Source organism: Mirounga leonina, unplaced genomic scaffold (genome assembly GCF_011800145.1).
Source record: "Mirounga leonina isolate KUSES-001 unplaced genomic scaffold, KU_Mleo_1.0 Mir_115, whole genome shotgun sequence".
NCBI classification, from domain to species: Eukaryota; Metazoa; Chordata; class Mammalia; order Carnivora; family Phocidae; genus Mirounga; species Mirounga leonina.
In genome coordinates, this window is record NW_023270268.1 from 73,468,071 (window position 1) to 73,492,916 (window position 24,846).

At 38.1% G+C, this 24,846-nt stretch overlaps 1 protein-coding gene across 1 annotated transcript in view; it reads right to left on the reverse strand.

The window, feature by feature from the left end:
* MCF2L2 (MCF.2 cell line derived transforming sequence-like 2) overlaps positions 1–24,846 on the reverse strand; it is a 239,307-nt gene that overhangs the window by 10,468 nt on the left and 203,993 nt on the right. Inside the window, exons 23-25 of the mRNA XM_034999667.1 lie at positions 22,907–23,122; positions 21,916–22,008; positions 21,665–21,743 (exon numbers count right to left, since the gene is read on the reverse strand). Of these exons, the coding sequence (XP_034855558.1) occupies positions 21,665–21,743; positions 21,916–22,008; positions 22,907–23,122 (388 nt within the window). The remainder of the gene's footprint in view (positions 1–21,664; positions 21,744–21,915; positions 22,009–22,906; positions 23,123–24,846) is intronic.

Sequence of the window (24,846 nt, forward strand, 5' to 3'; positions counted from 1 at the left end):
AGACTAAGGCGATGTCTTCTCTAGCTTCTCAGCAGCTGGTATCACCCATTGGTATCCCACTCTCCCACTGGATCCTACCTTTAATCCCATGTATGCTGGGGACTGGGTCTTCCTTACTGCTGGTAGCTCTTTCCATATTTTCAATCCAGGGTACAAATTCCACTCCAATGTCTTTGCTTTAGAGAAATATACATGAACATTGAACCATAGGAAAGAATGGCACATGCATTCCTCCCTATACCAGGTAGAGTAGTGCTGGCTCACCCAGGTTCTCCTGAAGTCTCAAGGACCTGCTTTATCTTCCTCCTTCACTTTAGTCTAAGACCTGGCCCGGCTCTGTGCATGATATTCAACAAGGTAATGTTCAGTGGACACCATTTGCTGAATTATACAGTTAACATCTAACTGGCTGCAAGTCTTTTTTTTTTTTCCTTAAAATTTTATTCTTAGGTAATCTGTACATCCAATGTGGGGCTTGAACTCACAACCCTGAGGTCAAGAGTTGTGTGTTCTACTGACTGAGGGTACAATTCTTAAAGTGGGAGAGGTGAGGAAGAGGAATGCCCTTTCATCCTCTCATAAGCTGTTTCATTGGCTCACTCTAGCTCCCGCCTTCCCTCTTCCCTGTCCTGAAATGCCAACTATTAATAGTAACTCTTTTGGGTTAGTCTAGTTCAACAAATAAACACTTGCTAGGCGCTGGAGGTCTGAGATGAATGAGATGTGTCCTGAGCTAAACCTCAGCACCCCTGACTCTGCTTGCAGAGTAGTTTGCCAGCCTGATGTGATTATTCAATGAGTTCTTTTATTTGTTTATTCACTAAACATTTACTGAGCACCTATGAGTGCCAGGCCCTTGTCTAATATGAGGCCCAAAGGAAACTAAAACCACTAAGACAACCTTCATGCTCTAGAGGAATTCATGGTCTAGTGGAGAGAAAAATGTAAACACATCATAAAATTATAATATAGCCTGTTAGATGCTGTGATAGAGTACTCTGCAGAGTGTGAGTGCCTTGCCCAGAGCGTACAAGGTTATTATGCTCAGCAATCCCAAGGGTTAAAGGTGGTATAGGAATGGACTGGGATGATAATCTGGTATGTGTCAGAGCTTTGAAAAATGCTAGACAGACATAAGGTCCTGATATTCCTGATCCTGAAACCTCCTTCCCCCGTTGCCTGATGCTTCTATGTTCTGTCTGGGAATTCTCACTTCCTCTCAGGGACCAGCCCAAGGCCCTGCTCTGGTCTGCTGCCTAAAATTTGTGTGAAATTGACCCTCTGTTTGCCAGTCTGTAAAAGGAAGGTGCTGGACAATGCCTCTGGGCCTATCTTTGAGTTCAGTAGGGCTTTTCTTTTTATCTACAAGCTAGGATCTGTTTCTGCTTATTTTTTTGTACTTTTCAATCCAGTGACTCACTTATTTTCTAACTGGAAGTTTGCACCTCTTAATCCCCTTCACCTATAATCCCCATTTCCCACCCCCCACACCCTGGCAACCACTAGTTTGTTCTCTATATTTATCAGTTATTTCATTTTTGTTATTTTTGATTGGTTCGTTGCTTTTTTAGATTCCATATGTAAGTGAAATAATAGAATATTTGTCTTTCTTTGACTTATTTCACTCAGCATAATACCCTCTAGGTCCATCCCATGTTGTTGCAAATGGCCAGACTTCATTCTTTTTTATGGCTAAGTAGTATTCCATTGTGTTCATATACCACATCTTCTTTATTTACTCATCTATCTATGGACACTTAGGTTGCTTTCATATCTTGGCTATTATAAATAATGCTACATTAAACATAAGGGTGCATATATCTTTTTGAATTAGTGTTTTAATTTTCTTTGGGTAAATACCCAGAAGTGGAATTACTGGATAGTATGGCACTTTTATTTTTAGTTTTTTGAGGAATCTCTGTACTGTTTTCCATAATGGCTGCACCAGTTAATATCCCCACTATGCTCAAGGGTTCCCTTTTCTCCACGTTCTCAGCAACATTTGTTATCTCTTGTCTTTTTGATGCTAGCCATTCTGACTGGCGTGAGGTGGTATCTCCTTGTGGTATTGACTTGCATTTCCCTGATGATCAGTGATGTTGAGCATCTTTTCATGTGTCTGTTGGCCATCTGTATGTCTTCTTTGGAAAAATGTCTGTTCAGGTCCTCTGTTCATTTTTTAATCAGATTGGGGTTTTTTGGCATTGAGCTGTATGAGTTCTTTATATATTTTGGATAGTAATGCTTTATTGGATATATCATTTGCAAATGTTTTCTCCCATTCAATAGGTTGCCTTTTTTGGTTTGCTGATGGCTTCCTTTGCTGTGTAAAACCTTTTTAGTTTGATGTAGTCCCAATAGTTTATATTTTTGCTCTTGCTTCCTTTGCCTGGGGAGACCTGCCCAGAAAAATATTGCTAAGGCTGATTTCCAAGAGATTACTGCCTATGTTATCTTTTAGGAATTTTGTGGTTTTGGGTCTTATACTTAAGTCTTTAATCCACTTTGAATTTATTATGTGTATGGTATAAGAAAGTGGTCCAGTTTCATTCTTTTGCATGTAGCTGTCCAATTTTCCCAACAACATTTATGGAAGGTACTGTCTTTTCCCCATTATGTATTCTTGCCTCCTTTGTTATAGATTAATTAACTATATAAGCATGGATTTATTTCTGGGCTATCAATCGTGTTCCATTGATCTGTGTCTATTTTGTGCCAGTACCATATTGTTTTGATTACTATAGCTTTGTAGTAAATCTTGAAATCTGGAATTGTGATAGCTCCAACTTTGTTCTTTTTTCTCAATATTGCTTTGGCTATTTGGGGGCCTTTTGTGGTTCAATACAAATTTTAGGATCATTTGTTCTAGTTCTGTGAAAAATGCTATTGATATTTTGATAGGGATTGCATTAAATCTATAGGTTGGTTTGGGTAGTATGGACATTTTAACAATATTTGTTCTTCCAATCCATAAACTTCATATATTTTTCCATTTATTTGTGTCATCTCTGATTTCTTTCATCAATGTCTTACAATTTTCAAAGTACAGGTCTTTCATCTCTGGTTAAATTTATCCCTAGATATTACATTCTTTTTGATGCAATTGTAAATGGAACTATTTTCTTAATTTCTCTTTTTGCTATCTCATTAGTAGTGTATAGAAACACAACAGATTTCTGTATGTTGATTTTGTATCCTGCAACTTTACTGAATTCATTTATTAGTTCTAATAGTTTTTTTGGGGGGGATGGAGTCTTTAGAGTTTCCTATATATAGTATCATGTCATCTGCAAATAGTGAAAATTTTACTTCTTGCTTGCCAAATTGAATGCCTTTAATTTCTTTTTCTTGCCTGATGACTAGGAACTCCAGTATTATGTTGATTAAGAGTGGTGAGAGTGGACATCCTTGTCTTTTTCCTGATCTTAGAGGAAAAGCTCTCAGTTTTTCACTGTTGAGTATGAGGTTAACTGTGGGTTTTTCATATATGGCCTTTATTATGTTGAAGTATGTTTCCTCTAAGTATATTTTGTTGAGAGATTTTTATCATAAATGGATGTTGAATATTGTCAAATGTTTTTTCTGCATCTATTGAGATGACTGTATGATGTTTATCCTTCATTTTGTTAATATGATGTATCACATTGATTTGCATATATTAAACCATCTTTGTATCCCTGGAATAAATTCCACTTGATTGTGATGAATGACCCTTTTAATGTATTTTTGAATTCAGTTTGCTAATATTTTGTTGAGGATTTTTGCATCTATGCTCATCAGGGATATTGGTTTGTAATTTTCTTTTTTTATAGTATCTTTGGGTTTGGTATCAGAGTAATACTGGCCTCACAGCATGAATTTGGAAGCATTCCTTCCTCTTCTGTTTTTTGGAATAGTTTGAGAAGAATAGGTGTTAGCTCTTTTTTAAATGTTTGGTAAATTCACCTGTGAAGCCTTCTGGTCCTGGACTTTTGTTTTTTGGGAGTTTTCTTAAGTACTGATTCAATTTTGTTACTAGTAATTGGTCTGTTCAGAAATTCTATTTCTTCCTGATTCAGCCTTGGAAGATAGTACGTTTCTAGGAATTTATCCATTTCTTCTAGGTTGTCCAATTTGTTGGCATATAATTTTTCATAATTTTTATAATCCTTTGTATTTCTCTGGTGTCACTTGTAACTTCTCTTTCATTTCTGATTTTATTGGAGTCCTCTCTCTTTTTCTCTTGATGAGCCTAGCTAAAGGTTTATCAGTTTTGTTTAACTTTTCAAAGAGCCAACTCTTAGTTTTACTGATCCTTTCTATTTTTTTAGTCTCTATTTCATTTATTTACAGTCTGATCTGTATTACCTCCTTCCTTCTACTAACTTTAGGTTTTATTTTATTTTTCTAGTTCCTTTTTTTTAAAGATTTTATTTATTCATTTAGAGAGACAGCACATGCATGCACAAGTGGGAGCAGGAGCAGAGGGGGAGGAAGAGGGACAAGCAGACTCTGTATTGAGTATGGAGCCCCACACAGGGCTCAATCTCATGACCCTGAGATCATGACCTGAGCTGAAACCAAGAGTGGGATGCTTAACCAACTGAGCCACCCAGGTGCCCTCTAGTTCCTTTATGTGTGAGGTTAAATTGTTCATTTGAGATTTTTCTTCTTTCTTGAGGTACATCTGTATCACTATAAACTTCTCTCTTAAAAGAGCTTTAGCTGTGTTGCAAAGATTTTGAACTGTAGTGTTTCCATTTTCATTTGCCTGCAGGTATTTTTTTCATTTTCACTATGATTTCTCCATTGACCCATTGGTTGTTTATAAAAATGTTGTTTAGCTTCCATGTTTTTGTGTTTCTTCTAGTTTTTTCCTGAAACTGACTTTTAAAGATTTTTATTTATTATTATTATTTTTTTTTTTTTTGAGAGAGAGTGCATGCACACATGCATGAGCTGGGAGATGGGGAGGCCAGAGAGAGAATCTCAAGCAGGCTCCACATCCATCATGGAGCCCAATGTGGGGCTCGATCTCATGACCCCAAGATCATGACCTGAGCCAAAACCAAGAGTTGGACGCTTAACCAACTGAGCCACCCAGGCACCCAATTTTTTTCATTTTTAGGTAATCTCTACACTGCACATGGGGTTCCAACTTATAACCCTGAGATCAAGACTTGCATGCTCTACTGACTAGCCAGCCAGGTGTCCTTCCTGTAACTGATTTTTTTGGAGGGGAGGGGCAGAGGAAGAGGAGAGAGAGAATCCCAAGCAGGCTCCACGCCCAGCATGGAGCCCAACGCAGGGCTCAATCTTACAACCCTGAGATCATGACCTGAGTGAGATTAAGAGTTGGATGCTTAACTGACTAAGCCACCCAGACACCACTTGGGTTTTTAATTTCATATTGCTGTGGTTGGAAAGATGCTTGATATGATTTCAATCTTCTTAAATTCATTGAGACTTGTTTTTTGGCCTATCATGTGATCTGTTCTGGAGAATATTCTATGTGGGGTTCTGCTTCTTCTTTAGATTTTACATTCCTGTCACAACCTAGCGAGCATAGTGCTAGGACTTGAGAAGGGCTTGATAATGTATTTCTGAATTATTAACTGAATAAATGTCATGTCCTCATAACAAACACGTGTCTTTTTTTGTGTGAGGCAGAGCAGGGTAGAGTGATTCAGTTAAGATCTAAATCGCCAACTAGGAACAATTTTGGTAAGATGCCCTTTCTTACCAAGGTGATCTATAGATTTTACACAATACCAAGCAAAATCTCAGCAAGCTTTTTTGTAGAAATTGAAAAGCTGATTCTAAAATACATACAGAAATGTTAAGGATGTAGAATAGCCAAAACAACTTTAAAAAGGAAGAACAGCAGATGGAGGTGGAGTAGGAGGACCCTAGGCTCACCTCACCCCACAAATACAGCTAGATAACTGTCAAATCACCCTAAATACTCCAGAAATTGACCTGACGACTGACAGAACAAACTCCACAACTAAAGGGAGAGAAATGGCCACATCAAAAAAGAAAGTGCAGAGATGTGGCTTAGGGGAGAAACAGATCACAGCTGCTGCAGGGGGAAGGGAGTCATGATTGAAGAGAAGGGTGTGAGAGAGAGGAGCACAAGGGGAATGCACAAGGAGAACATTTTCCCATAGCCACTGGCTTGGAAAATGAGAGGGGCTGAATTTTCATGAGTTCTTGCAACCAGCAGGGCTTAAAGCCTGCAATTTTAAAGATCAGCAGGCTTGTCTGGGATAGAGCCTGGAGGGCACTGAGCTGCTCCTGGAGAGAAGGCAGGCAAACAACACCGGACCATACAGCATGACAACAATGATCTGAAGAGTGCCTGGGGCACACAGTGGGGAGATTATTTGCTCTTCTTGGAGTGTGTTCCTGAGAGGCAACATTCATGGAGATACCTCTCTGGGAACAAAGGAGATAGTTGGTGTCATTTCCCTCCTCTGCCCCTCAGCATAAACAGAACCACCTGCAGGAAGCAATTCCAACACTGGCTGCCTAACTTGCTTACACCAAGCCCCAACCCCTGCACTTCAGTGGAACTACTCTTCTCAGGCACACTTGCCTCAGTCCCAGCTTGCTGGGCCCCTCTCCCAGAAGACCAGTACAAACCCTTGCCCATACCACGTCTCCCAATCAGAGAGTTTTGCAGGGCCTTAGTTCTGGTGGAGGTGGTGACAGGTCTCATTTCACAAGCAGACCAGAGCACACTTAGTTAACACTTGCTACATTCAGGCCAGGGACCAAACACTGCTCACAGCAGGCAAGGAGAGCCTCTGTAGATGACTGGCCTGAAGGATAGAGCAGCCAGAACACAATAGCAGAGTGCATTCAGCACACACTGAAGACACTACCTGAAGCACCAGGCCCAGGGCACTACATGACCTCTTCTTTATAAGGCCATTATTTTCAGAAGCAAAAGCTATAACTGGTTTTTCTAACATAGAGAAGAAGACAGGGCACCTAGACAAAATGCCAAGATGGAGGAATTCATCCCAAATGAAAGAACAAGATAAGGCCATGGCCAGAGATCTAAGCTAAACAGATATAGGTAACATGCCTGATAGAAAACTTAAAGAAATGATCATAAGGATACTCACTGGGCTTGAGAAAAGAATAGAAGACATCAGTGAGACCCTTACCACAGAGATGAAAGAGCTAAGAAAGAATCAATCAGAGATGAAGAGTGCAATAAATGAGATTAGAAACATGCTTGATGCTACGAAAGCAGGCTGAAAGAAGCAGAGAAATGAACTAATGAGCTAGAAGACAAACTAATGGAAAGCAAGGAAGATGAACAAATGAGAGGAAAAAAATTATGCAAAATGAGAATAGACTTAGGGAACTTAGTGACTCCATCAAATGTGATAACATTAATATTATAGGAGTCCCAGAAGAAGAGAGAAGAAAGGGGGCAGAAAATTTGTTTGAAGAAATAATAGCTGAAAACTTAATCTAATCTGGGGAAGGGAACAGACATCCAGATTGAGGAGACACAGAGAACTCCCATTAAAATCAACAAAAGCAGGCCAACACCAAGACATATGGTAATTAAATTTGCAAAATATAGTGATAAAGGAAAAATCTTAAAAGCAGCAAAAGAAGTCATTAATTTATAAGGAAAAACCCATAAGGCTAGCTGGACATTTTTCAACAGAAACTTGGCATGCCAGAAGAAAGTGGCATGATATATTCAAAGTGCTAAAAGGGGAAAATCTGCAGCCAAGAATATTCTATCCAGCAAGGCTATTATTCGTAATAGAAGGAGAGATAAAGAGTTTCCTAGACAAACAAAAACTAAAGGAGCTTGTGACCACTAAACCAACCCTGAAAGAAATATTAAAGGGGACCCTTTAAGTGGAAAGGAGAGACAAAAAGTGACAATATAAAGCCAGGAAACACAAAATCAGTAAAAACGAATATTTCTTTCTTTTTTTTTTTAAGATTTTATTTATTTGACAGAGAGAGACACAGCAAGAGAGGGAACACAAGCAGGGGGAGTGGGAGAGGGAGAAGCAGGCTTCCTGCTGAGCAGGGAGCCCAATGCAGGGCTCGATCCCAGGACTCTGGGATCATGACCTGAGCCGAAGGCAGATGCTTAACAACTGAGCCACCCAGGCACCCAAAACGACTATTTCTGTAAAAATCAGTCATGGAACTCACACACAAAAAAGGATATAAAATATAATAACATATGCCTAAAACATGGATAGGAGAGAAGAATGGGTTCAAACTTGAACAACCATCAACTTAATATAGACTGCTATTTGCAAGAGGTTACATACAAACCTAATGGTCACCATATATAAAAAAAAAACACTAATAAACATGCAAAGAATAAAGAGAAATAAATCCAAATATATCACTAAAGAAAATCAGCAAAACATGAAAGACAGAAAGATATGCAAGCATCAGAGAAAAACTCCAGAAACAACCACAAAACAAGCAATAAAATGGCAATAAATACGTATCTATCAATAATTACTGTGAATGTAAATGGACTAAATGCTCCAATCAAAAGACACAGGGTGTCAGAATGGATTAAAAAAAAAAAAGACCTATCTATATGTTGCCTACAAGAGACTCATTTTAGACCTAAAGACACATGCAGATTGAAAGTGAGGGGTTGGAAAAACATGTATCATGCAAATGGATGTCAAAAGAAATCTGGAGTAGCAATACTTATATTGGACAAACTGTACTTTATTTGTTTTTTAAGTAGGCTCCACGCCCAGGGTGGAGCCCAATGCAGGCCTTGAACTCATGACCCTAAGATCAAGATCTGAGCTGAGATCAAGAGTCAGGTGCTTAACCAAGTGAGCCACCTGGGTGACCTGGACAAACTGGACTTTAAAACAAAGACCGGGGCGCCTGGGTGGCTCAGTCGGTTGAGCGACTGCCTTCGGCTCAGGTCATGATCCCGGAGTTCCGGGATAGAGTCCACGTCGGGCTCCCTGCTCGGCGGGGAGTCTGCTTTTCCCTTTGACCCTCCCCCCTCTCATGTGCTCTCTCTCTCTCATTCTCTCTCTGTCAAATAATAAATAAAATCTTTAAAAAAACAAAAAACAAAGACTGTAACAAGAGACAAAGAGAGGCACTATATAATAATAAAGGGGACAATCCAAGAAGAAGATAAAACAATTATAAATATTTATGCACCCATCATGGGAACACCCAAATATATAAAACAACAACAAACATAAAGGAAATAATCAATAATAATGCAACAATAGTAGGAGACATTAACACCCCACTTACATCAATGGACAGATCATTTAAACAGAAAATCAACAAGTAAACAATGGCTTTGAATGACACACTGGACCAGGTGGACTTAACAAATATATTCAGAACATTCCATCCTAAAACAGCAGACTATACATTCTTTCTAAGTGCACATAGAACATTCTCCAGAATAAATCACATATTAGGTCACAAACAGGCTTCAACAAATGCAAAAAGATTGAAGTCATACCATACACCTTTTCTGATCACAATGCTGTGAACCTAGAAGTCAACCACAGAAAAAATCTGGAAAGACTACAAATACACACAGGTTAAACAACATACCACTAAACAATGAGTGAGTCCACCAGGAAATCAAAGAAGAAATTAAAAAAAAAATACATGGAGACAAATGAAAATGAAAACACAACAGTCCAGCACTTTGGGGTACAGCAAAAGCTGTCCTAAGAGGGAAGTAATAGCAATACAGGCCTACCTCAAGAAGCAAGAAAAATCTCAAATAAACAACCTAATCCTACACCTAAAGGAGCTAGAAAAAGAACAACAAATGAAGCCTAAAGCCAGCAGAAAGAAGGAAATAATAAAGATTAGAGCAGAAATAAATGGTATAGAAACTAAAAAAACAGATCAATGAAACCAGGAGCTGGTTCTTTGAAAAAATTAATAAAACTGATAAACCTCTAGCCAGACTTACCAAGAGAAAAGAGAAAGGACCCAAATATATAAAATCACAAATGAAAGAGAAGAAATAACAACCAATACCACAGAATACAAACAATTATAAGAGAATATTATGAAAAACTATATGCCAACAAATTGGACTACCTACAAGAAATGGCTAAATTTCTAGAAACACATAAATGACCAAAACTGAAATAGGAAGAAATAGAAAACTTGAACAGACCAATAATCAGCAAAGAAATTGAATCAGTAATCAAAAACTCCTAACAAAAAAAGTCCAGGACCAGATAGCTTGACAGCTATCTGTAGAATTCTCCAAACATTTAAAGAAGAGTTAATACAAATTCTTCTCAAACTATTCCAAAAAATAAAAGAGGAAGGAAAGCTTCCCAATTCATTCTATGAGGCCAGCATTACCCTGATACTAAAACCAGATAAAGATACCACACACACATACAAAAGAGAACTACAGACCAATATCTCTGATGAGCATAGATGCAAAGATTCTCAACAAAATATTAGCAAACCAAATCTAACAATACATTAAAAGAATCATTCACCATGATAAAGTGGGATTTATTCCTGGGTTGCAAGGGTGGTACAGTATTCACAAGTCAATCAACATGATATATCACCTTAATAAAAGAAAGGATAAGAACCATATGATCAGTCCAATAGATGCAGAAAAAGCATTTGACAAAGTACAACATCCATTCATGATAAAAACCCTCAACAAAGCAGGGATAAAGGGAACATACCTCAACATAATAAAGGCCATATGCGGGGCGCCTGGGTGGCTCAGTCGTTAAGTGTCTGCCTTCAGCTCAGCTCATGATCCCAGCTCCTGGGATCGAGCCCCGCATCGGGCTCCCTGCTCAGCGGGAAGCCTGCTTCTCCCTCTCCCACTCCCCCTGCTTGTGTTCCCTCTCTTGCTGTGTCTCTCTCTGTCAAATAAATAAATAAAATCCTTTAAATAAATAAAGACCATATGTGAAAAACGCACAGCTAATATCATCCTAAATGGGGAAAATTGAGAGCTTTTCTTCTACAGTCAGGAACAAGACAGGGATGTCCACTCTCACCACTTTTATTCAAACTAGTACTGGAAGTCCTAGCTACAGCAATCAGACAACAGAAAGAAGTAAAAGTCATCCAAATAGGCAAGAAAGAAGTCAAACTTTCACTATTTATAGATGACATGATACAATATATATATAGAAAACGTAAAGCCTCCACCAAAAAAATGCTAGAAACTAATAAATGAATTCAGTAAAGTCACAGAATACAAAATCAATGTATGGAAGTCTGTTGCATTTCTTTTTTTTTTTCTTTTTTCTCTCTTTTTTAAAATTTAAATTCAATTAGCCAACACATATTACATCATTAGTTTCAGATGTAGTGTTCAACAACTCATCAGTTTTGTATAACACCCAGTGCTCATCACATCACGTGCCCTCCTTAATGCCCATCACCCAATTACCCCACCCCCCAACCCACCTCCTCTTCAGCAACCCTCAGTTTGTTTCCCATAGTTAAGAGTCTCTCATGGTTTGTCTTCCTCTCTCATTTCTTCCCATTCAGTTTTCCCTCCTTTCCCTTATGGTCCTCTGCACTGTTTCTTACATTCCACATATGAGTGAAACCATATGAAAATTGTCTTTCTCTAGCTACTTATTTCATTTAGCATAATACCCTCAAGTTCCATCCATGTCGATGCAAATGGTAAGTATTCATCCTTTCTGATGGCTGAGTAATATTCCATAATACATATATTATGGAATATATGTATACATATACATATTATGGAATATATATATAATATTCCATAATATGTATTCCATATGTATTCCATAATACATATTCCATAATACATATTCCATAATATGTATATGTATACATATACCATAACTTCTTTATCCTTTCATCTGTTGAAGGACATCTTGGCTCTTTCCACAGTTTGGCTATTGTGGACATTGCTTCTATAAACATTGGGATGCAGGTGCCCTTTGGGTCACTATGTTTGTATCCTTTGGGTAAATACCTAGCAGTGCAATTGCTAGGTCATAGGGTAGCTCTATTTTCAACTTTTTGAGGAACCTCCATACTATTTTCCAGAGTGGCTGCACCAGCTTGCATTCCCACCAACAGCATAAGAGGGTTCCCCTTTCTCTGTATCCTTACCAACACCTGTTGTTTCCTGATGTTAATTTTAGCCATTCTGACTGGTGTGAGGTGGTATCTCATTGTAGTTTTGATTTGGATTTCCGTGATGCCGAGTGATGTTGAGCATTTTTTCATGTGTCTGTTGGCTATTTGGATGTCTTCTTTGGAGAAATGTCTTCTGCCCATTTCTTAACTGGATTTTTTTGTTATTTTTGGGTGTTGTGTTAGGTAAGTTCTTTATAGATTTTAGATACTAGCCCCTTGTCAGATATGTCATTTGCAAATATTTTCTCCCATTCTGTAGGTTCCCTTTTAGTTTCGTTGACTATTTCCATTGCTGTGCAAAAAGCTTTTTATCTTGATTAATTCCCAATAGTTCATTTTTGCTTTTCTTTCCTTTGCCTTTGGAGACATGTCTAGCAAGAAGTTGCTGTGTGGCATTTCTATACACCAATAATGAAGCAGCAGAAAGAGGAATCAAGGAATCAATGCCATTTACAATTGCACCAAAACCACCAAGAGGTGAAAGACCTATACTCTGAAAACTATAAAACACTGATGAAAGAAATGGAAGATGACACAAATAAATGGAAAGACATTCCATGCTCGTGGATTGGAAGCACAAATATGGTTAAAATGTCCATACTACCCAAAGCAATCTACACACTTAATGCAATCTCTATCAAAATACCACCAGCATTTTTCAGAGCTAGAAAAAACAATTCTAAAATTTTGTATGGAACCACAAAAGATGCTGAATAGCCCAAGCAATCTTGAAAAAGAAAAGCAAAACTGGAGACATCACACTTCCAGACTTCAAGTTATATTACAAAGCTGTAGTAATCAAAACAATATGGTCCTGGCACAAAAATAGACACATAGATCAATAGAACAAAACAGAAACCCAGAAATGAACACACAAATATATTGTCAATTAATCTTTGACAAAGCAGGTAAGAATATCCAATGAGAAAGACTGTCTCATCACCAAATGGTGTTGGGGAAACTGACAGCAACATGCAAAAGAATGAAACTGGACCACTTTCTTATACCATACACAAAAATAAACTCAAAATGGATTAAGGACTTAAATGTGAGACCTGAAACCATAAAAATCCTAGAAGAGAGCACAGGCAGTAACTTCTTTGACATCAGCCACAGCAACTTCTTTCTACATATGTTCCTTGAAGCAAGGGAAACAAAAGCAAGAACAAACTATGGCAACTACATCAAAATAAAAAGCCTCTACACAGCAAAGGAACAACCAACAAAACTAAAAGGCAACCTATGGAATGGGAGAAAATATTTGTAAATGACACATCTGATAAAGGGTTAATATCCAAAATACATAAAGAACTTCTAAAACTGAACACCCAAAAAACAATCAAAAAATGGGCAGAAGACAAGAATAGACATTTTTTCCAAAGAAGACATCTCATGGCCAACAGACACATGAAAAGATGCTCAACATCACTCATCATCGGGGAAATGCAAATCAAAACTACAGTGAGATACCACCTCACAGCTATCAGAATGGCTAAAATCAAAAACACAATAAACAGCAGGTGTTGGCGAGGATGTGGAGAAAGGGGAACCCTCTTGCACTATTGATGGGAATGCAAACTGGTACAGCCATTCTGGAAAACAGTATGTAGGTTCCTTAGAAAATTAAAAATAGAACCACCCTATGACTCACAAATTGCACTACTAGGTATTTACCCAAAGGATACAAAAATACAGATTGGAAGGGGTACATGCACCCCGATGTTTACAGCAGCATTATCAACAATAGTCACACTATGGAGAGAGCCCAAATGTCCATCAACTGATGAATGGATAAAGAGGAGGTAGTATATATACACAATGGAATATTACTCAGCCATAAAAAAGAATAAAATCTTGCCATTTGCAAGGACATGGATGGAGCTATAGAGTATAATGCTAAGGGAAATAAGTTAATCAGAGAAAGACAAATATAATTTGTCATATAACTTCACTCGTATATGGAATTTCACTCATATGTGGAATTTAAGAAACAAAACAAATGAGCAAAGAGGAAAAAGGTGGGGGCGGGGCAAACCAAGAAAGAGACTCTTAACTACAGAGAACAAAGTGATGGCTACCAGAGGGGAAGTGGGGGAAAATGGGTTAAATAGGTGATGGGGATTAAGGAGTGCACTTGTGGTGATGAGCACCAGGTGTTGCATGTAAGTGTTGAATCACTATATTGTACACCTGAAACTAATATTACACTGTATGTTAACTAACTGGAATGTAAATAAAAATTTCTTTAAAAAGGAAGAGCAAAGTTGAAGGATTTTATTTTAAGGCTTATTATAAAGCTACAGTAATCAAGATAGTAAGGTATTGATGTCAGGATAGACAAATAGGTCAATGGAACAGAATAGAGCATCCAGATATTGATGCACTTATATAAATAGTCAATTGGAGAAATGGTAATGGAATAACAGGACACTAATAAACAAAAAACTGAACTTTGATCCACATTTCACACCATATACCAAAACAAGCAAACAAAAATCTCAAAATGGATTAGAGATCTAACTATAAAACTATAGAGAAAATCTTTGTGACTTTAGACAAAGATTTCTTAGGCACACACCGAAAATATAATCCATAATTTTTTTTTAAATTTGGATTTCATCAAAATTAAAATCTTCTGTTTTTCAAAAGACACTCTTTTTTAAAAAAATTAAGTAGGCTCCATGCCCAACATGGGGCTTGAACTCACCAATCCTGAAAGACACTGAGACTGAGCCAGCATGGCTCCCCCAATAGATACTCTTAAGAGTATGAAAAGATAAGCCATACACTGAAAGAAAATATTTGCAAAGCATAAATCTAACAAAGGATTTTTATCTAGGGTATATAAAAATAAACCTCTCAAAACTTAATAATAAGAAAACAATGAGCAAAAGATTTGAATGGACACTTGACCGACGAAAGATATATGGATAGCAAAGAAGCACATGAAAAGATGCTTAACCATTAGTCACTAGGAAAAAGCGAATTAAAACCTCAATAACATACTGTTCCACAACTATTATAAGGCTGGCTTAAAAGTAAAAGACTGACAACACCAAGTTTGGGTGAGGAATGTGGAGCCAAGTGAAACTCTCATGCGCTGCTGTGGAAATAAAAATGATATTACCAATTTGGAAAATAGCAGTTTCTTTTTTTTTTTTTTTTAAGATTTTATTTACTTATTTGACAGAGAGAGACACAGCAAGAGAGGGAACACAGGCAGGGGGAGTGGGAGAGGGAGAAGCAGGCTTCCCGCCAAGCAGGGAGCCCAATGCGGGGCTTGATCCCAGGACCCTGGGATCATGAGCTGAGCTGAAGGCAGACGCTTAACGACTGAGCCACCCAGGCGCCCCGGAAAATAGCAGTTTCTTAAAAAGGTAAACATGTACCTGCCATATAGCCTAACCATTACACTCTTCGGTGATTACCCATGAGAAACAAAAACACATGTCCACAAGAACACTTATACTTGAACGTTAATAGCAGCATTATTCAAAATAGCCCAAGACAAACAGAGAAAGTCAATTATCATATGGTTTCACTAATTTGTGGAACATAAGGAATAGCATGGAGGACATTAGGAGAAGGAAGGGAAAAATGAAGGGAGGGAAATCGGAAGGAGAGACGAACCATGAGAGACTATGGACTCCGAGAAACAAACTGAGGGTTTCAGAGGGGAGGGGGTGGGGGGATGGGTTAGCCCGGTGATGGGTATTAAGGAGGGCATGTACTGCATGGAGCACTGGGTGTTATACGAAAACAATGAATCATGGATCACTATATCAAAGACTAATGATGTATTGTATGGTGACTAACGTAACATAAGAGAATAATAATCCAAGAAAGTGGAAATATTCATTAACAGGTAAATGGATACAGAAATTGGGCTATATTCAAACAATGGAATACTATACCTCACTTAAAAGGAATGTGCTATTCTTACACAAAGCAACATGAATGAATCTCAAGATAATTATGCTGAGCGAGAGAAACCAGACCAAACAAAGTACATGCTGTATGATTCTCTTTATGGAATGATAGAAAATTCAAACTATCTATAGTGACAGAAAGAAGATCCGTGACCACCTGGGAAGCAGTGGGGGATAAGGAAAGGGCAGAAGAAAGGTAATACAAAGGAGAATTTGGAAACTTTTGGGGGTGATAGATGTGTTCATTATCTTGATTGTGGTGATGGTTTCACAGGTGTATACATGTATCAAAACATCAAATTGCATACTTTAAATATGTGCACTTTACTATGTTAATTATACATAAATAAAGTTGTTTTAAAAATAATAGTTTGGGGTGGCCTGGGTGGCTTAGTTGGTTAAGCATCCGACTCTTGGTTTCGGCTCAGGTCATGATCTCAGGGTCCTGGGACTGAGCCCTGCATCGGGCTCTGTGCCCAGTGCAGAGTCTGCTTATCCCTTTCCTTCTGCTCCTCCTCCTGCTCTCTCTCACTCTCTCTCTCTCTCTCAAATAAATAAATACAATCTTTAAAAAAAATCGTTTAAGGCCTCTGTCCAGAAACTTTAATAAGCTAAAATTCATATTCCAAGGCATTAACCCTAACTACCTTAATTCCACAGCTCTAAGGTAGGACCCAGATATCTACATTTGTAACAAGCCCTTCAAGTAATTCTAATGCAGGCTACCCCTAAAACATCCTTTGTGAAACTATGGTAAGGATTTCTAGAACAATCTTGCGATGAGAATGTTGATTCTGGGGAAAACAAGTAACTTTTTCTACTGGGGTTGTTACATCTTCCTGTGATATGCCTCCAGAGCATTCATGGTCAATTACCTTAACATATATTTAGCACAGTATTAATAGTTCAAGAGTAAATCATAGTTTTTCCCCATCTTACCTTTATATAAATTAAAATAAACTATACAATGTAGTTATTATTTCTTGGCAAAGGCCAATAGTTTAAGTAAGGAACTTACATCACTTGGTTGTTGTGACAGAAAACTGATGTGATGGTTTTCCAGTCACAGTCTTAGTTTATCTTTTTCCTCATCTTGTCATGCATACCCACCCTTGCATCCTCCTGTCCAACTAATGGTCAGAGAAGACACAGAAAGAATGTGAAATTGTTGCATTCCTGATAAGTCTCTGAGGACAAAGTTTATCTTTTCATATTTACATAACTTTCCTTACCAAACACACAAATCATTGTCAGTATAAATGATAGGAGATCGATTTTCCATGTGAGACTAGCATTTCTCAGCCCTCACAACATTACCTGAAGGAAATATCTGAATTCAATTGATGCAGCTTGTGGATTTTCCTACCAAATATCCCTGCTGCTATGAGGATCAACTGAAAAAACAAATGTGAAAGGGCAAAGCCTACTCAAAGATGATTCTTAATTATTAAAAGGAGTACAGCAAGTGATACCTGTGAAAATGGTGCAGAAAAAAAAAAAAAAAACCTTAAAAAATTCTCTGCTCCATGAAAACATAGAAAAAAACTGGCAAAAATAGTCAGAAACAATATTTTCAGAACACTAGAAATTAAACAAAGGCTTACAGTAACTAGGAGAACATTTATTCAAGAGAAATGGCTGAATCTTAGTATGAACAGTGAGCTTTGTGGTGTTTTAGCTGCTCTGTTCCCAACCTTATTGATGGCAGCCTTGGAAATCAACAGCCAGAGATCATGGTGAAAATTAGCAGTCTAGCAGCCATAGGAGAGAGCAGAACAGGGTTAGAGTTCATTCAAAGACTCATTCCCAGAGAACTGTCATTATTTGACTTGTTTGGGGGTTCCTTGGAACACCCTACTTATAAGCCTGTCTTTATTAGACCTATTCACACCTAGCACAGTGTGAAAAACCTTTTCTTCAGGGGCATTTGTAGAAAATTACTAGAGGCAATTGTTTAACTTCTTGGCTGCCCGAGGCACTGGATCACAGCTGGGGCAAAAATAGGCTAATTGAAAGTTTAAAAGGAAAAGCTTGGGAATGAGATGTCCATAGTGGCTTTGAAAAGCTCCCAAATATTCCTGAGAATCTAGAAGACCATATACAAATGCCCAAGTCTGTGTGCATGTTCAGGACAAATCTGTGAAGGCCTTATGCTCTCATCTCTGGTGGGGAGATATCTTGGGGCTCTGCACAAACAGGAAGTGAAGGCTAGGGTGGAATTGTCACCTGCTTGGCTGTGTGTTGAAGGTGTGTTGAAAGTGCATCCCAATATCCACACAGAGCTCCTGGCAAAGACTGGAAAAATTACTCAACAAACAATACCAACAAAAATCACTGGAGATGGAGGAGACTCTGATTTCTAAAATCACCACATTATGTTATTAAATGTCCAGTTTTCAACAGAAACATTGTAAGCCATGTAAAGAAACAAGAAAGCATGACCCATACATAGAAAAAAGAAAAAAAAAATCAAGAGAAACTGTCCCTGAAACCAAGATAATTAGACTTCTTAGACCAAGACTTTAAAATCAACTATTTAAAAACTGTTCAAAGAATTAAAAGAAACCATAAAAAAGGAACTAAAGGAAGGTATCAGAACATGCTCTCATCAAATTGAGAAAAGAGAGAGAAATTATATTTGAAAGGGCCAATAGAAATTCTGGGTTGAAAAGTAGAATAAACTAGAGTGGCTCAAAGGCAAATTTGAGCAGGCACGAGAAAGAATCAGGAAACGTAGATATAGGTCAATTGAAACTAACCAGTTTGAGGAAAGATGAAGACGAAGACGAAAGAAAAAGAATGAACAAGAATTTGCAGAGCCATAAAGACCTGTAGGACTCCATCGAGCATACCAACATACACAGAATGGGAATTCCAGAAGAAGACAGAAACAAAGGGGCTGAAAGAATACTTAAAGAAATCAGTGGCTGAAGACTTCCTAAATTTGATGAAAAATACTAATCTCCACATCCAAATGATCTATTTACAAACTCCAACAAATATAAATTCAAAGAGGTCTAACCTAGACATATCAATCAAACTGTCAAAACATAAAGAATCTGAAAGCAGCAAGACAAAAGCAATTTGTCACATGCAAGACATTTTTTAAAAATTTTATCTCTGATCTTTACATATATATATATATCTGATCTTTATATATATATATATATAAAATATATATATATATATATTTTAGAGAGAGAGTGAGTACACACATGCTGGGGGGAGGGTCAGGGGGAAAGGGAGAGAGAATCCCAAGCAGGCTCCATGCCCAGCACAGAGCCTAATGCAGGGATTGATCTCACAACCCTGAGATCATGACCTGAGAGGAAATCAAGAGTTGGACACTTAACCGACTGAGCCACCCAGGCGCTCCAAGACATTTTCAATAAGATTAATAGTTGATTTCTTATCAGAAACTATGGAGGCCACAAAACAGTACATGACATATTCAAAATGCTTAAAGAAAATGACTGGCAACCAAGAATTCTATATCTATGGCCAATTGATTTTCAACAAGGGTGCTGTCTTAGTTCAGGCTGCTATAACAAAGTACCACAGACTGGGCAGCTTATATACAACAGAAATCTATTTCTCACAGTTCTGGAGGCTTGGAAGTCTGAGATCACAGTGCCAGCATGGTTGAGTTCTGGTGAGGATCCTCTTCTGGGCTGCAGATTGATGACTTCTCATTATATCCTCACATAGCAGAGAGTAGACAGAGGAAGCAAGTTCTCTCATGGCACTTATAAGGGCATTAATCCTATTCATGATGGCTCAACTCTTATAATTTCATCTACTCCTAATTACCTCCCTAAGTCTTCACTTTCTCATACCATTGGATAAAGTTCTAACATGAAATTTAGGGGAACACAAACATTGTTATGGCACTTGAGTCCCTAACAAGTGCCAAGACCATTCAGTGGAGAATAGAATAGTCTTTTTAACAAATGGTTCAGGAACAGCAAGATATATATACACAGGTGGAAAAATAAACTTAGATCCCTAATTCACACCTTATATAAAAATTAACTCAAAGTGGATCAAAGAGTTAAAACTAAATTTTTGGAAGGGAACACAGGTGTAAATCTTGGATTAGGCAATGGTTTCTTAGATATGACACCAAAACACAAGCAACTAAAGAAAAAATAGATAAATTAGACTTCATCAAAATTAAAAACGTTTGTGCTTCAAAAGACATCATCAAGAAAATGAAAAGACAGTCCACAGAATGGGAAAAAATACTTGTAAATCATATATTTGATATGAATCTAGTACCCAGAATATATAAATAATTTTTACAACCATAAGAAGGCAAATAACCTATTTTAAAAATGAGCAAAGAAGTTGTATAGACATCTCTTCAAAGGAAATACACAAATGGCCAATAAGCACATGAAAAGATGCTCAATATCACTAGCATTAGGGAAATGCAAATCAAAACCACAATGAGCTACCACTTCACACCTACTGGGGTGGGAAGAAAGATGAAGATGAAGACGAAGACGAAGACGAAGAAAAAGAAGAAGAAGAAGAGGAGGAGGAGGAGGAGGAGGAAGAGAAAAAAGAAGAAGGAGGAGGAGGAGAAGACAACAATCACAAGTGTCAGGGAGGGGAGAAAATGGAACACTTATACACTGCTAGTGTGAACAAGAAATGGTGCTACTACTTTAGAAAACAATTTGGAAGTTCCTCAGAAAATTAACATAGGTTTACCATTTGGCCCAGCAATTATTTATATACATACATATTTTTTCAGAGGTTCACACAAAAACTTGTACACAAGTTCCCATAGCAGCATTATTCACAATACCCCCAAAATGGAAACCATCCAAATATCCAACAACTTATGAATGGATAAACAAATATGCTATATCCATACAATGTACTATATTTTGGCCATGGAAAGGAATGAAGTACTGAGACAAACCACAACATGGATGAACACTGAAAAAATTATGCTGAGTGAAAGAAACTAGACAGAAAGTGCCATATTTTATATGATTCCATTTATGTAAAATGTCCAGAATAAGAAAATCCATACAGATAGAAAGTAGATTAGTGGTTGCCAGGGGCAGAGGGGAGGAGGGAGAGGACGGGGAATGACTGCTAATGGGTACTGGATTTTTTTGTTGGAGAGGGTGATGAAAATGTTCTGGTGATGGCTGCACAACCTTGTGACTAGACTAACACCCATGGAATTGCACACTTTAAGAGAGTGCATTTTATGGCATGTTAATTATATCTCAGCTTTAAAAAAAGCAGTACAGCTTCTGAAAGTAGTATTGGCCACTTAAGTCCCCATTAACATAATCTTGGGTGGCTTTGGGATTTGGGGTTGAGAAAGTTGATCTTGGCATTTAGGTATGTGGGGGAAAACAGTTGAAAGGGACACATCCACACACAACCACAAAAAAAAAAACCCACACGACTTAAAGCAAGCACAGGTGCTTCCAGGTACCATGAAAATGGGGCCCACGGTTATTTTCCTGGCAAACCATTTCCTTTACAATATCCCCAATGTGCATACCCACCACAAATTTGGAATCAGTATGACTATCCAAACTAAGGCTAGCAAGTAACCTTACCTTTGTTATTGTTTTGTTGTTCCAGCAGTAATTGACTTATTTCTGAAAACCAACAATCTCTGATTTCTTTTGAAGCTGCCTGCAAGTTGCAGATAAGAAGATACTATGAGTATCAGATCACCTGGAGCATTAACTGGGCGGGGTATTTATTCTCTGGGTGACCTCTAGAATAATGAGATAGAAAACACTTGCCAAGTCATGGGAACACAGGAAAGAGTAGCAGACACCCATGGGGAAGACGTGAGCTTTACCTGCAGGATGTATTTCTCGAGTCCATTTCGGTTGGCAATTTCAAACTTTCGGCTGCTCCCCCTTCCAAGCTGGCGAATTGAAAGTGTCATCAACTATTGTAAAGAAAGAAGAAAAATTGCTGTACTACCATTTTCTGATTTTAAAATTGTCCCTGTCAGCCACTCTGGTTCTTTCTACCCTCGATAGCTCTCTTCTTCCATCTTCCTTCCGTGTGTTTTGTTGTCCTCTGTTAATGGTCCCAGGGAGCATAGAGCACAAGCACAGTGTGGCACAGTGTCATCTGTCCTCTCTTTCACGGGACAACACAGACTGCATCTTTCCGTATGTAGGGCTGGAGCCCTCAACCTTTAAGCAAAGAGATCATCTCTCCTTTAACACCTAACTATCTCACAAATCTGTACATAATAGTAACTGAATTAGTATCCATTAAGAAACATAAATAACAAAAGCTACCATAAATAATTAACAACTTTAATCACAAGAGCACAGATGTGTGTGTATGTGTGTGGTGGTGTGGGGGTGGTCTCATCACCACCTATGAAATAATTCCTACACAGGCTAGAGATGATGTTTGGTGTGGACATGGGTTCCTAGACCTCCAGAGTCTTTGCCAACCCTAGTATGCAAAGATGTGTGGCTGAGAAGGACAAGTAGGAGATGAAATCCAGCCCATGTGCTAATCACCAAATCTTTCACCCCTCTGCCTGCAGGGTACTTTCCTAAGTCGTTTGTCAGGACAGCTGCCATATGGTCCCTGTTCTCTACCTAGCACAAAGGCACCTCTATGCCGGCCCTGGACTGGTCCGGTGACTGATTACCAGCTGACTTTGGAGTTAGAAAGGCCTGGGTGCAGAGTCTAGTTCTGTTGTGTGGCATTTGGCAAGTTAACCTCTCCTCTCTAGGCTTCAGTTTCCTTATCTGTAAAATAAGGATAACGATTTTTCTCTCCCTAGGGCCATGCTGCTTCTCAAGTGCAACAGGACCCTTTACCTTCATAGATTTCTTAAAGCTGTAATGAGGAGCGAGGCCCTGGTCACTGGGCTCCATTCGAATCTTACAGAACACGATTCCCCTTTCAAATAGATAGATTTGCCTTTGCCTGGGCTTAAATCGGATAAAATCCTTCATTTTATAACGATCCTTGTGGACTGTCCAGACGTTGAAAGAGCCATGCATCAACAGCTTGCCCAGTTTCCTGATATCGTCCTTTGGGGAAGATAGACATACATAAAAAGAAGCTGTTACATTACTTGACAGGGAAAGAACTCTTAAGGGTCTGTTTTCAAATTATAAAGTATGCTTATTTGAAGTTGACGATTTAAAAAGTGCCAAACAGGCTCATCTGTCACTAAATCAAAACTATAATTTTGTGAACTTCACTGAGCATGACACCATTCAGTTATGTAGGTCTGTGCAAGGTAATAAACACAAAGCATGTTAGAAATACTTGAACTAAAGATATTGGTACTCTGATATTTTTGTCTTTGTAATTAATTTTAGCTAGCAGAATTCTATTTCCTCGTCTTGGTTTTTGATACATGACAGTCTACTTTAGAAGGGCAAGAAATTAACATTTAAGTATGTTCAGGAGAGACAGAATTTTTGCTGCATTATGGACCTAATTCCATAATCATCCATGAGCTCTTTCTGCATCCCAACATCTGCTTCTGTTCGGGTATGAGCACCTGAGAACATGAGATTTATTTTGCAAGCAAAAAAGCTTCATATAACCTAATCTTCATAACATTGTAATGAAAATAACAATGACATTCAACTTCGCATTTCTCAGAGTAAGTGGACAGGGCAAAGATAATCCCAAATGACAAAATTTTTCAGAAAGTCTACTTGGCTTCAGGGCACATTTTATGCCTATCCATCCACCAGCAAACCCATCTTTCGCATATGTCTGGTTAAAAGTCCAAATGGGTGACCCTGCCTTCTCTGAGCTCTCTCCAAAGGGTAGTGGGGTGAGATGAGCTAAGAACGTTGTATTTTATCTGGTATTTTTTGAAAATTAGATCACTTGAAGCAGATAATCAAGAATTTATTTCCCAAAAGGAAAAGGCCAAAAGGAGAAAATTATTTGAACAGGACCAGGACAGAGAAATTTCCCTGAGTTATGTCTAGCTGAAATAAATCTCTACATTTCTGAGTTAATACTAGAAATATGTACATTATTTATAATTGGGCATTTTAATAATTTATTGCTTATATTGAACAAACTGTGAATATTGTTTTAAAAATAATTTATTGCACTTCTGAAATTCTAAAATAAAAATTTCAAGAGCATAAACTGTACTCATTTCTATGGTGCTTGTGGCATAGTTTCTGTGCTATTTTTCTCTTTATGCTTTGTAAAATTTATATGTGTAAACTGTGGTGAATGAACCTCTCAGTGAGGAATAAAGAGCCCCCAGCATAACGACTGCTCTCCTAAAAGCACGATACTCCTGCTTTAGTTACACAGGCTCAGCTTGACCGTGCTCTGAGACAGATGGGTGATGGGTTCATGAGGACCCTTGAGAAATTCTTCACTTTATCCACATCCTTCCAGGAGCTACTCCAGCTCTCAGTGATTGCATTCCCTTTTAAACCCATTCCGTTTCTACTATATAGACATAAATAATGCAGGAAATTTGTTTTTGTCAAGGTGACTGGCAAAAGTTGGTGCTTAATGTTTGCCACATAAACTACAACCAGTAGTTTCTATTTTATTTTTTAAAAGATTTATTTATTTGAGAGAGAGAGAGAATGAGTGGGAGGGACAGAGGGAGAGGGAATTTCAAGCAGACTCTGCTCTGAGCACAGAGCACGATGCGGGGCTTGATCCCATGACCCTTAGATCATGACCTGAGCCAAAACCGAGTCTGAAGCTTCATCGACTGCATAGTTTTTATTTTATTTTTTTTAAAGATTTATTTATTTATTTA